The 14,306-nt window shown below is 50.3% G+C and overlaps 1 protein-coding gene across 1 annotated transcript in view; it reads right to left on the bottom strand.

Annotated features, from left to right (window-relative positions):
• The window catches only part of colgalt1a (collagen beta(1-O)galactosyltransferase 1a), an 83,941-nt gene extending 69,816 nt beyond the window's left edge, over nt 1–14,125 (bottom strand). The window contains 2 exon segments of the mRNA XM_070867362.1: nt 13,888–13,948; nt 13,951–14,125. Of these exon segments, the coding sequence (XP_070723463.1) occupies nt 13,888–13,948; nt 13,951–14,116 (227 nt within the window). The 5' untranslated portion in view covers nt 14,117–14,125.
• Nucleotides 14,126–14,306: the final 181 nt, after the last annotated feature.

The raw sequence follows: 14,306 nt of genomic DNA, 5'->3' as shown, positions 1-14,306 counted from the left end.
CGGCAAACCAGTCCCACCCACCCCTTCCCTCGATGACGATCTGTCCCACCTGTGACAGAGACTGTAATTCCCGTATTGGGAATTGTACAGCCACCTGAGAACTCACTTTTAGAGTGGAAGCAAGTCTTCCTCGTTTCCGAGGGGCTGCCTGTGATGATGGCACTAACCCCACAATACAGCCAAACTTAGATTGCAAAACAAAACAAGGGCTCCTCAGGCAAAAAGGCCACATAGGGTTTTCCCTCTGTTTGCACTCCGGAGGGGCGGTAATGGCGGTGGGAATGGTTTCCGGGCGGGCGGCCAGCTCGCAGCGGGGAAAGCAGTTGCCGGTTTTGCCGGGGCGCGGAGCAACACCACCCGGGAGCATCGAGCCGGCGTACAACGCCCCCGGTTTCGACAGCGCATCGATTTTTGATTGTCGCGACCCTCTAGCGTAGCGCCCTCTCGTGGGACCTCCTGGTGTCGCGGCGGTGGTGAGCGACGCAAGTAATGACTGAGGGAAGTGTGGTTGTTTCATTTATTTTTTAATCTTTGTGATTTATACGACGGTGGGGTGTGCACGGTACTGGGAATGTTTTTTTGGGGTGTCCTTTTCCCCCGGCGAAGCCTCTCTTACAGCGCTCCGAGGCCGGCTGTTTAACTCGGGATTTTCAGTCGCTCAGCCGGCCTAGCGCCCTACACAAATCCAAGTCTTTATTTCTTTTATGCTTTTGCCCCATCTCGCTGCTCCCCAGCCTTGCCCAGTCTCGGCCCTCCAGCCGTATGCCCAGGCCGGTACCCAACTCCAGAGTATTGAACATTTGTCAACAACCAACCTTGCTGTCACTTTGGCCCTGCTCTTAAACCTTCTCCCGAATACCTTGGTCATTTCCCCGTGATCCCGTCCTTCCAAAGCCTCTTAAACAGCTCTCCCTTGAACCAGCTTTTGTTCCTCCCTTCCCCCTCCTCCCTCCTCATTCTCACCGATTCCGATGTGACTTGGTGACGTTCTTCCAGGTGACAAGAAATCAAAAAACTATAACAGTTGAATATCAGTTTATCGGCGATAGTGTCCAAACATAAGAAATAGGAGCAGGAGTAGGCCATCTGGCCCCTCGAGCCTGCTCCGCCATTCAATAAGACCACGGCTGATCTGATCATGGACTCAGCTCCACTTCCCTGCCCGTTCCCCATAACCATTTACTCCCTTATTGCACAAAATTCTTGTCCAGCTCAACCTTAAATATATTCAATGACCCAGCCTCCGCAGCTCTCTGGGGCAGAGAATTCCACAGATTCACCACCCTCAGAGAAGAAATTCCTCCTCATTTCCGTTTTAAATGGGCGACCCCTTATTCTGAAACGATGCCCCCTAGTTCGAGATTCCCTCACGAGGGGAAACACCCTCTCTGCATCTACCCTGTCAAACTCCCTCTGAATCTTATACATTTCAATAAGATCACCTCTCATTCTTCTAAACTCTAATGAGTATAGGCCCAACCTGCTCAACCTTTCTTCATAAGACAACCCCTTCATCTCAGGAATCAACTCGTGAACCTTCTCTGAACTGCCTGCAATGCAAGTATATCCCTCCTTAAATAAGGAGACCTTTACTGTACGCAGTACTCCAGGTGTGGTCTCACCAATGCCCTGTACAGTTGTAGCAGGACTTTTCTGCTTTTATACTCTATCCCGCTTGCAATAAAGCCCAACTTGCTGTAACTGCATACTAACTTTTCATGCTTTCATGTACAAGGACCCCCAGATCCCTCTGTACTGCCTCATTTTGTAATCTCTCCCCATTTAAATCATTTGCTTTTTTATTTTTCCTACCAAAGTGGATAACCTCACATTTTTCCCACATTATACTCCATCTGCCAGATTCTTGCCCACGCACTTGGCATGTCTATATCCTTTGGCCGTTTCTTTGCCTGCCCGAGCACTGGCACCAAATGAGTTAATGGGATTCTGCACGCACAGCCGATAAATCCGACTGCACCACACAGTATCAGGTGTCGCCATTCCCGGACTAATCTCGGCGAGGAGGATTGTACCTAACTGGGGCCCCTATAATCAGGGTCGTGGAGCGCTTTGAACGTGTCGGAGCACGTGCGTAGCTATTACGGTATCTCAGTATCGAATTAAATCAAGGTCATTGCTAATTTGAGGGGGGGGAACGGAACTAGCTCCGATTAAGAAACAAGTGCAGGCAGGAGCAAAGTAATTGAAACTTCAACCTCTTTCAGCGTTTAGAAACTGACGACGAACCTCGATTGTAAGAGATGTTTCCAGTTGCTTGATTCTCCGGGGCTCTGCACTAAACGATACACATGCTGCAATACTCTAGGGCTTCAGCTGATGTGGAATCCATTCTAGTAATTCCTCGTAGCACCAGTAGCAACAACCAATTGCACTCACACACACAGTAAGTATTTGAAAATCTGCCTTTCACTCAACACATCTCCTCACTGCAAGTCACGGCTCCCACAAGCACGCCTCGACGCTTGGTAGTAAATTAGATTTACAATGAGTGCAATGGCAAGACGGATCTGCTCTATTGTCCGTTGCAGCTCAGTTTGTCCGCACGCCCGACACGAGACTCCCAAGGCAAGCGCTCTACTCGGAACTCCTACACGGCAAACGAGCCCCAGGTGGGCAGCGGAAACGTTACAAGGACACCCTCAAAGCCTCCCTGATAAAAGTGCAACATCCCCACTGACACCTGGGAGTCCCTGGCCAAAGACGGCCCTAAGTGGAGGAAGAGCATCCGGGAGGGCGCTGAGCACCTCGAGTCTCATCGCCGAGAGCGTGCAGAAATCAAGCGCAGGCAGCGGAAGGAGCGTGCGGCAAACCTGTCCCACCCACCCTTTCCCTCGACGACTATCTGTCCCACCTGTGACAGGGTCTGTGGTTCTTGTATTGGACTGTTCAACCACGTAAGGACTCATTTTTAGAGTGGAAGCAAGTCTTCCTCGATTCCGAGGGACTGCCTACGATGATGGATAGCACACTGGAATCCGAATCAGGAGGTCATGGGTTCCAGTCCCACTCCAGAGACCCGAGCACAAAATCCAAGCTGACGCTTCCAGTGCAGTACTGAGGGAGCCCTGCACTGTTGGAGGTGCCGTCTTTCAGATGTGACGTTAAATCTATAAGATCCCATGGAACTATTTCGAAGAGGAGCAGGGGAATTATCCCCGGTGCCCTGGCCAATATTTATCCCTCAGCCAACATCACTGAAACAGATTATCCGGTCACTATCACGTCACTGTTTGTGGGAGCTTGCTGTGCGTAAATTGGCTGACGTGTTTCCCACATTACAACAGTGACTACACTCCAAAAGTACTTCATTGGCTGTAAAGTGCTTTGGGACATCCTGAGTTTGCGAAAGGTGCTATATAAATGCAAGAGTTTCTCTTTATTTTCTATACATACAGGCTCAACGTTTCCATTAGCCACGCACCGGTATTGAGGTCACGCACCGGTATTGAGGTCACGCACGGGACGCTCACCGGCTTTACAGCGCAAGAAACCCGCACACGCGGAAATCTGAATGAGCCATGCAGCCCGTTAACGGGACTGAACACCAAAATCTAAATTACAGGGAACATTGTACTGGCTGTTAAGATTCTGAACTAAAATACAGTGCTCACCGCGAACACGGTCCCCCGCCGATACCCAACAGCCGCCTACATCGGGCAAATGACACTAACCATTCACCCTCACCACTGGCCTTATTTACAAAGGCACTGTTAATATTGCAGTGAGTGCGTGGACTACATTGTGCACCCCTGGCTGGCCTCCCACGTTCTACCCTACGTAAACTTCAGATCATCCAAAACTCGGCTGCCCGTGTCCTAATTTGCACCAAGTCCCGCTCACCCATCACCCCCTGTGCTCGCTGACCTACATTGGCTTCCGGTTAAGCAACGCCCCGATTTCAAAATTTTCAGCCTTGTTTACAAATCCCTCCATGGCCTCGCCCCTCCCTATCTCTGTAAACTCCTCCAGCCCCACAACCCCCCCCCCCCCCCCAAGATGTCTGCGCTCCTCTAATTCTGCCCTCCTGAGCATCCCTGATCATAATCGCTCAACCATCGGTGGCCGTGCCTTCTGTTGCCTGGGCCCCAAGCTCTGGAACTCCCTGCCTAAACCTCTCTTTCCTCCTTTAAGACGCTCCTTAAAACCTACCTCTTTGACCAAGCTTTTGGTCACCTGCCCTAATTTCTACTTACGTGGCTCGGTGTCAAATTTATCTGTTTTGTTGCTGTGAAGCGCCTTGGAATGTTTTACCGCGTTAAAGGCGCTATATAAATACAAGTTGCTGTTGCTCAGTGCGTACTGACTTTTAAAAAGCCGATTTTGTTGCGGCTGTATCCAATCCGCAGCCCACTTTGCAACACGACAAACGGAGCGAAAGAGACGCGAGAGGTTGCAGCAGAGGGCGAGCCGATCCCACGTTAATCGCATCGGCTGATGGGAGCCGCTCGAGGTCCGCGCTGACCCCTCCGCCGGCATTAACAGCGCGCAAAGCCGGATGACTTCCCGCAGCCGCCCACAACGGTGTGTGAGGCAGTTGGACGGTGCCGCCCTGTCGCCTTCAGCCCGCATTCTGGGGCCTCGGGAACTCCCGCCACGGCTGCGCGCCCTTCTCGCCGGCTTCCGGAGCGCCCGCCAACAGCAACTTGCACTTATATAGCGCCCTTTAGCGTGGCAAAACGTCCCAAGGTGCTGTAGAGAAGAGTGATCAGTCGCAATTTTGAGGCCGAGCCACAGAAGGAGATATTTCGGGCAGGCGTCCAAAAGCTTGGTCAAAGTGGTTGGTTTTAAGGAGCGTGTTAAAAGGAGGAAAGGTAGAGAGGCGGAGAGGTCCAGGCAGGGAATTCCAGAGCTCGGGGCCAAGCCAGCTGAAGGCACAGCTGCCAATGGTTGAATGATTATAATCAGGGTTGCTGAAGGGGGCAGAATTTGAGGAGCGCAGATATCGCGGGGGGGGGGGTTGTGGGGCTGGAGGAGATTACAGAGATAGGGACGGGCGAGGGCCATGGAGGGATTTGAACTGTAAAGTACTCTTAAGATGTATTGGTTACACCAGCCACTGGGTACAGTGGGCATATCGCGGTGATGCCAACGCGCCCGCTATAAGCGGTGGGAACTGTGCTATGCAGACCAGCGAAACGCTTGAATGCTAGCTGGCCTTATAGCACTTGTGGTTATGACATCAACACCCCTCCAACAAGCACACAATGGCCCTGGCAACTGCAGAACCCGAGTGTGTGTGTCAGACAGCCTCGCTGCTCCCGTCCCATCCATCTCTTCAGCTTCATAGGAATGCAGGAGATGTGCGTGCCGCGTACCAAGTCCCGCTCACCCATCACCCCCTGTGCTCGCTGACCTACATTGGCTTCCAGTTAAGCAACGCCTCGATTTCAAAATTCTCATCCAGGTTTACAAAGCCCTCCATGGCCTCACCCCTCCCTATCTCTGTAATCTCCTCCAGCCTCACAACCCCACCCCCGCTGAGATGTCTGCACTCCTCTAACTCTGCCCTCTTGAGCATCCCTGATTATAATCGCTCAAACATCGGTGGCCGTGTCTTCTGCTGTCAAGGCGCCAAGCTCTGGAACTCCCTGCCTAAACCTCTCCGCCTCTCTTTCCTCTTTTAAGACTCGCCTTATTACCCTACCTCTGTGGCCAAACTCTGTCCTAATATCTCCTTATGTGGCTCTGTGTCAAATTTTGTTTGATAATGCTTCTGTTACACAAGAAATAGGAGCAGGAGTAGGCCATATGGCCCCTTGAGACTGCTCCGCCATTCAGTAAGATTATGGCTGATCCGATCTTGGCCTCAACTCCTCTTCCCTGCCCGCTCCCCATAACCCTTGACTCCCTTATCGTTCAAAAATCTGTCCATCTCCACCTTAAATATATTCCACGGCCCAGCCTCCACAGCTCTCTGGGGGTAGAGAATTCCACAGATCCACAAGCCTCGCAGAGAAGAAATTTTTCCTGTTGAAGCGCCTTGGAACGTTTCATTATGTTAAAGGCGCTTTATAAATGCAAGTTGTTGTTGTAGTGATCTCATTGCATTTTAACAACAATCCGAATGCTTCCATGGATGGTTTTTGGGTACCAGCCCACAAATGACTAGATTTACTGAATTTAATTTGATGAAGCAATAAGCCAATTAGTCCCTGCACACGAAGGAGCGCTGGGGATTTACATAAACGTTGTTCTGCCGACTAATGCCAAACGAGTTAGCGATCAGTTCAAGATGATTTATATCGCAATTAGTTCCCGAAGCACAACATCCAATTGTGGGAAGAACGTATTTGGCAGAACTATTACAAAAACAATCCTACACAGACACACATCTATGAAAGGAATGCAGGTGGGCGATGAGCAGGCAATACTACTTCAGTTAGATAGAAGGCCTTTGTTTGTCCATTCGTTGTACCGTTGGAGGGTGTTCTGCTGCTTTCCTTTAGTACAATGACTGAATTGGCAGAAGGGACAAGAGCCACCTTAGGGCTGTACTTTCAGGCCTTAATTAGAAGGGCGTTTAGTTGCCTTGTGGAATGTACACCCTCCTCGTCCCTCCCCCTTCCCGGGATAAGCAAGCTGACAGCTAGAGTCACGGTGGAACAACTTTTGATGCCTCTCGGATTTAGAAACTTCCATTCTGTTAAGTTTACAGGCACAGATTATTAGATGAAGAACTTTACTATACAAATTGTCTTATTATGTGAATATTATACTAAGTATTACTTTGTAGAATCTCTTGTAAATGTTTTGAATTAATTTAGTATACGAGTTGTATTATTGTGGAATCTACTTTATAGGAAGTCTGGTGTCAGCGGACTAGTGTGTATGTATGTGTGTGCGTGGAATATTTCATTGAACGCCTTGAACCAAAATCAAAAATGTAAACAAGACAATTTTACGATTTATGAAGTGAAACTTGCATCCGTAAGTGTGTTATGAAAGGGACAGTTTGCCATGGGCAACGATTACCCTTTTTACCACAGTATTAATCACCAGAAGCGCCCCACTGTATACTTCGAAAGATGGGAAATATAAATCCATGGACTTCAGGCTAAAACTACTAGTTGGATTTATTTACATGCAAGATAATAGAGAAATAGAAAAAAAAACAATTTCATGCTTGACTTGCACAATACTTCTAGTGCATGATAGGTTGTGGGCCACAGAGTTTTGAGCGAGCTTACGTTTATGGAAGGTAGAGTCTCGGTAAGCTGAGGTAGGGGCAGAGGTAGGCGATGGCGGAAATGGATGATCCTTATAATGGAAAGGATAGGCCCCAGAAACTCAGCACAGGCTGGAACAGGGCGGCGAGGTTTGGAACGGTCTGGTTCCACCTGAGACAGTGGCCGGGGAAGGGGCTGGACCCATGAAAAGGCACGGAGTTGTAGCAGGAGCCAAAGCACCGGCTTTTACCTTCCTACGTTTCGCTGGGCAGAATGGCAGGTTATCCAAGACTGGATGTTTGACAAGCCGTCGGACGGCAAGGCAGCAGTGGGAGGGTTGTAAGAGCCAGTAAAGAGGTAGAGAGTCGGGTGTCATCAGCACACACATGGAGGCTGACCCCGCGTCTGCGAATTATGTTTCCAAAGACCGGCATGTAGAGGAAGAGCAGAAGGCTAAGAGTGCTCTGGCTGTTGTGGTCCAGATCAGCCATGATTTAATTCAATGGTAGAACAGGCTCGAGGGGCTGAATGGCCTACTCCTGCTCCTATGCACCAAGCAGCCCTCTGTATACCTCCTGTAAAGTGTTAATGAAGTTGCCCCCCCCTGCCCTGGGATAGCCCAAACCCATCCTAGATCGCATATCTGTAACATTGGACTGCCCCTGAATCACCTCTCTGTATGATCTCCTGGCTGCACCATCACAGGCTCACGGGGGGGGGGGGGGGGTGAAGGGTGTGGGATGATCCCCCGGGTGAAAACCCTGCCATCCCCCCATCTCTGGAGGGCGGGGGAGGTGGGGGCTGGAGAAGATTGCAGAGATTGCGGAAATAAGGGGAATAACTACTCTGGAAAATTCTTCTCCCAACCCCTCAGGCGATGGAAACCTGTCCAGGAGATCACACAGACCAAGAGTTGTCTGTGAAGACACTGACCATCTATATGGTGCGAGCTCTGCCCCAGTCAGGAACCGGTCCCTCTCCCTCTCCAAGACGTGCAGAGAGTCAGCACCCAATGCACCAGCCAGCAACACATTCCAAAGGCTCACTACTCTCTGAGAAAGCTCTCCGCTGTTAATATCTTTTGCTCATCATCTTTTCTCATGTTGCAACACTCAGATCCACATAGTACGATGGGGATAACCATCACTTCATCAACTCCACTTTGTTTACAAGCGATACTGTTGCCGATTTACTCAAATTTAAACTTTAAGCCTCCTACTCGGTCTGTGGGTGATATTTATCCCACTTTAGCCGCCACAGCTCATTACCATTCACACTTTCTTCCCAAAACGTGTGCTTACATCAGTTCCCCATAGCCAACCTCGACTCCTGCGAATCATAACTCACGCACCATGAATGTGACTAACAATGGACTTATTCCCCTGGAGGGCGTGGGATGGGGGGGGGGATGCCCAACTGTCCACCCCGAATTGGGGGAAAATATCCTGAGGCTCAGGCTAAAACGAAGTCAGATTTATTTGCAGCTGTGACAATTATACAGAAGCAGAAAGATACAGTAAGTAGTAAGCAGTCCAACGCTTGGCTTACCCAATTCTGAGAACTGACGCGAAACAGAAACAGAGATTGTGAAACTGAGTAACTTTTAACTAAGTCTCTGATGCTAAGTTAGGTGGACATGGATCCAAGAATCCTCCCTGGACTGCCTCACGTGGAGCAAGCAGTCAGATGTCTGAAGGTCAAAACAGATTCTTATCAAGACCCAGGCAATTAAGATTGTTATAGGTGTCAACTTTCAGCCTTTCAAAGTGCCCTCCCCTCCCCTCCCCACACATAAAAGTCAGATTAGAGATGGGGGGGGGGGGGGGGTGAATTTCCATGGGAATTCTCCTGTTCATCTGGCGTTAACTGTTCACCTACTGTCTACACCATTTTTCTGCGGTTTTTGTGTCCTTTTGCTGAAGTAACGACAGACAGGCAGGATAACCCCCAACTTTGCTGGAAATTCCTTCCCAATTTGTTCATTTATTTCCCCCAGTCCGTGTCCTGACATACTAATTGTGATGGAATACTCTCTACTTGCCTGGATGAGTGCCGCTCCAATGACACTGAAGCTCGACACCATCCAGGACAAAGCAGCCGCTTGATTGGCCCCCCATCCACCACCTTCAACATTCACTCCCTCCACCACCGGCGCACCGTGGCTGCAGTGTGCACCATCCACAAGATGCACTGCAGCAACTCACCAAGGCTTCTTCGGCAGCACCTCCCAAACCCACGACCTCTACCCCTTAGAAGGACAAGGGCAGCAGGCGCATGGGAACACCACCACCTCCACGTTCCCCTCCGAGTCACATACCATCCTGACTTGGAAATATATCGGCCGTTCCTTCATCGTCGCTGGGTCACAATCCTGGAACTCCCTCCCTAACAGCACTGTGGGAGCACCTTCACCACACGGACTGCAGCGGTTCAAGAAGGCGGCTCACCACCACCTTCTCAAGGGGCAATTAAGGATGGGCAATAAATGCCGGCATTGCCAGCGACGCCCACATCCCGTGAATGAATGAACAAAACATCTCCAAACACAGACTGTTCCAGCATTCAAGCAAACCTGATTAAATTCCGATTATGGACAATGTACAACACAAGCCATCTCTCATCAAAATTTGGACAATATCTTAACAGTTAACTCTTAAACATACAAGTAAACAAAAGCAATCTTCAATTCGTTTACTCGATCTTAAGTCATAAAAAGATATAATACAGAAACCCCACCAATATACACAGATAGCTGTTCAATCACTGCCGAGCTGTCTCTCACTTCCACTCATTCCAGTGGCCTCCCTCATCTCTTCTTTCCCTTCCACTCCCTGCTCCAGCGTGTTATTTCCATCTACCTCTCTTGCCTCAGCCAAACAAATTGCTGCCCCATTACCCTACTCTGACCCCTTTCTCCCGCTCCGACATTTTTTCTCCCCAGAACCATCCTTCCATTATGGCCCTCTCTCCCCTCCCACCAACTCTTCCTCGCTGATTCCTTGCCCCCTCTACCACACCCTATCACATGCCTTCTCCTCAATCGCCCTCCTGTTTCTTTCTCTCTCCCCCCTCCTCCATTCCCTTTCTTCCCATTCCCTTTAATCTCCCAATTCACTCCCCCATCCCCTCTCTCCCAATCCTCCCTCTCAATCTATCCACTCATTCTCACACTCTCACTCTCTCTCTATCCCTTCACTCTCCCTCTCTCCCTTCACTCTCTCTCTCTCTCTATCTATCTCTCCCTTCACTCACTCTCTCTCTCTCTCTCCATCTATCCCTTCACTCACTCTCCCTCTCTCGCTCTATCCCTTCACTCACACTCTCTCTATCTCTCTCGCTCTCCATCCCTTCACTCACTCTCTCTCTCTCCATCCCTTCATTCACTCTCTCTCTCTCTCTCTCTATCCCTTCACGCACTCTCTCTCCCTTCACGCACTCTCTCTCTCTCTCTCTCTCTCTTCACTCTCTCTATCCCTTCACACCTCTCTCTCTATCTATCTCTCTCGATCTATCTAGTCACACTCTCTCTCTATCCCGTCACACTCTCACTCTCTCTCTATCCCGTCACACTCTCGCTCTATCCCGTCACTCTCACTCTCACTCTCCCTTCACACTCTCACCCTCTCTCTCTATCCCTTCACACTCTCACTCTCTCTATCTCTTCACACTCTCACTCTCTCTCTCTTCACACTCTCACTCTCTCCCTTCACACACTCACTCTCTATCCCTTCACACTCTCACTCTCTCTCTATCCCTTCACACTCTCACTCTCTCTCTATCCCGTCACTCTCACTCTATCCCGTCACTCTCACTCTATCCCGTCACTCTCACTCTCTCTCTATCCCGTCACTCTCACACTCTCTCTATCCCGTCACTCTCACACTCTCTCTCTCTATCTATCCCTTCACACTCTCTCTCTCTATCTATCCCTTCACACTCTCTCTCTATCTCTCTATCCCTTCACACACTCTCTCTCTCTCTCTCTCCCTCTATCTATCCCTTCACACTCTCTCTCTATCCCTTCACACTCTCACTCTCTCTCTATCCCTTCACACTCTCACTCTCTCTATCTATCTATCCCTTCACACTCTCACTCTCTCTCTATCCCGTCACTCTCACTCTCTCTCTATCCCTTCACACTCTTACTCTCTCTCTATCCCTTCACACACTCACTCTCTCTCTATCCCTTCATTCTCTCTCTCTCTCTCTCTCTATCTCTATCTATCCCTTCACACTCTCTCTCTCTCTCTATCTATCCCTTCACACACTCTCTCTATCTATCTATCCCTTCACACTCTCTCTCTATCCCTTCACACTCTCTCTCTATCCCTTCACTCTCACTCTCTCTCTATCCCGTCACACTCTCACTCTCTCTCTATCCCTTCACACTCTCACTCTCTCTATCCCGTCACTCTCACTATCTCTATCCCTTCACACTCTCACTCTCTCTCTATCCCTTCACACACACTCACTCTCTCTCGATCTATCTAGTCACACTCTCACTCTCTCTCTCTCCCGTCACACTCTCACTCTATCCCGTCACTCTCACTCTCACTTCACACTCTCACCCTCTCTCTCTATCCCTTCACACTCTCACTATCTCTTCACACTCTCACTCTCTCTCTCTCTTCACACTCTCACTCTCTCTTCACACACTCACTCTCTCTCTATCCCTTCACACTCTCACTCTCTCTCTATCCCTTCACACTCTCACTCTCTCTCTATCCCTTCACATTCTCACTCTCTCTCTATCCCTTCACACTCTCACTCTCTCTCTATCCCGTCACTCTCACTCTCTCTCTATCCCGTCACTCTCACTCTCTCTCTATCCTGTCACTCTCACTCTCTCTCTATCCCGTCACTCTCACTCTCTCTCTATCCCGTCACTCTCACTCTCTCTCTATCCCGTCACTCTCACTCTCTCTCTCTCTCTCTCTCTATCTATCCCTTCACACTCTCTCTCTCTCTCTCTCTATCTATCCCTTCACACACACTCTCTCTCTCTCTCTCTCTCTCTCTCTCTATCCCTTCACACTCTCTCTCTCTATCTATCTATTCACACTCTCTCTCTATCCCTTCACACTATCTCTCTATCCCTTCACACTCTCACTCTCTCTCTCGCTCTCTATCCCTTTACACTCTCACTCTATCCCTTCACACTCTCACTCTATCTCTATCCCGTCACTCTCACTCTCTCTCTATCCCTTCACACTCTTACTCTCTCTCTATCCCGTCACTCTCTCTATCCCTTCACACACTCACTCTCTCTCTATCCCTTCACTCTCTCTCTATCCCTTCACTCTCTCTCTCTCTATCTATCTATCCCGTCACACTCTCTCTCTATCCCTTCACACTCTCTCTCTCTCTCTATCCCTTCACTCTCTCTATCTATCTATCCCGTCACACTTTCTCTCTATCCCTTCACACTCTCTCTCTCTCTATCCCTTCACTCTCTCTCTCTCTCTCTCTATCCCTTCACTCTCTCTCTCTCTCTCTATCCCGTCACACTCTCTCTCTCTCTATCCCGTCACACTCTCTCTCTAGCCCTTCACACTCTCTCTCTCTCTCTCTATCCCTTCACACACACACTCTCTCTCTCTCTCTATCCCTTCACACACACACACTCTCTCTCCCTTCACACTCTCTCTCTCTCTCTCCCTTCACACTCTCTCTCTATCTATCTATCCCTTCACACTCTCTCTCTATCCCTTCACACACACTCTCTATCTATCCCTTCACACTCTCTCTCTCTCTCTCTCTCTCTATCCCTTCACACTCTCTCTCTCTCTCTCTCTCTCTCTCTCTATCCCTTCACACTCTCTCTCTCTCTCTCTCTCTATCTATCTATCCCGTCACACTCTCTCTCTATCCCTTCACTCTCTCTCTCTCTATCCCTTCACACTCTCTCTATCTATCTATCCCTTCACACTCTCTCTCTATCCCTTCACACACACACTCTCTCTCTCTCTCTCTCTCTCTATCCCTTCACACACACACACTCTCTCTCTCTCTCTCTCTATCCCTTCACACACACACTCTCTCTCTCTATCTATCCCTTCACACTCTCTCTCTATCCCTTCACACACACACTCTCTCTCTCTCTCTCTATCCCTTCACACACACACACTCTCTCTCTCTCTCTCTCTATCCCTTCACACACACACTCTCTCTATCTATCTATCCCTTCACACTCTCTCTCTATCCCTTCACACACACACACACTCTCTCTCTCTCTCTCTATCCCTTCACACACACACTCTCTCTCTCTATCTATCCCTTCACACTCTCTCTCTATCCCTTCACACACACACTCTCTCTCTCTCTCTATCCCTTCACACACACACACTCTCTCTATCTATCTATCCCTTCACACTCTCTCTCTATCCTTCACACACACACACTCTCTCTCTCTCTCTCTCTATCCCTTCACACACACACACTCTCTCTCTCTCTCTCTCTATCCCTTCACACACACACTCTATCTATCTATCCCTTCACACTCTCTCTCTATCCCTTCACACACACACTCTCTCTCTCTCTCTCTCTATCCCTTCACACACACACACTCTCTCTCTCTCTCTATCCCTTCACACACACACACTCTCTCTCTCTCTCTCTCTATCCCCTCACGCTCTCTGCCCACCCCCCGAGCCTCCCTATCCCCGGGACCACCTACCCCCTGTCCCCCTGTCCCACCTACCACAGCCCCAGCCGCTCCCGGGGGTACCGCAGCCCCTCCACGCGGCCCAGCAGGGCGGCCAGCCGTGCGCGCTGTTGCGGGCGATGATGGCGACCAGGACCCGCGGGCGGAGCAGCGGCGACTCCTCGGACCAGCGCTCCTCCGGGAAGTAGCCGGCGGCCCGGGAGGCCAGCGCGGCCAGGAACAGCAGCGGCAGCCGGAGCCGGAGCCGGAGCGGCGGGCCGGCCATGGCAACGGAGCGGGGCCGGGACTGAGCGGGAGGCCGGGGGGCGGGGGCTGGGGAGCTCGGCCCGCCCACTGCCCGGCCCTGGGGGTGGAGGGAGGGGGAGAGGGGGCGTGTAGGGGGGAGGGGGGAGTGTAGAGGGGAAAGGGGGAAAGAGGGAGGAGAGAGAGAGGGGAGGGGGAGGGAGAGAGAGAGG

This window comes from Pristiophorus japonicus, chromosome 24 (assembly GCF_044704955.1).
Source record: "Pristiophorus japonicus isolate sPriJap1 chromosome 24, sPriJap1.hap1, whole genome shotgun sequence".
Lineage (NCBI taxonomy): Eukaryota > Metazoa > Chordata > Chondrichthyes > Pristiophoridae > Pristiophorus > Pristiophorus japonicus.
The sequence above is the reverse complement of the archived record's forward strand: the minus strand, read 5'-3'. Positions and strand labels throughout refer to the sequence as shown.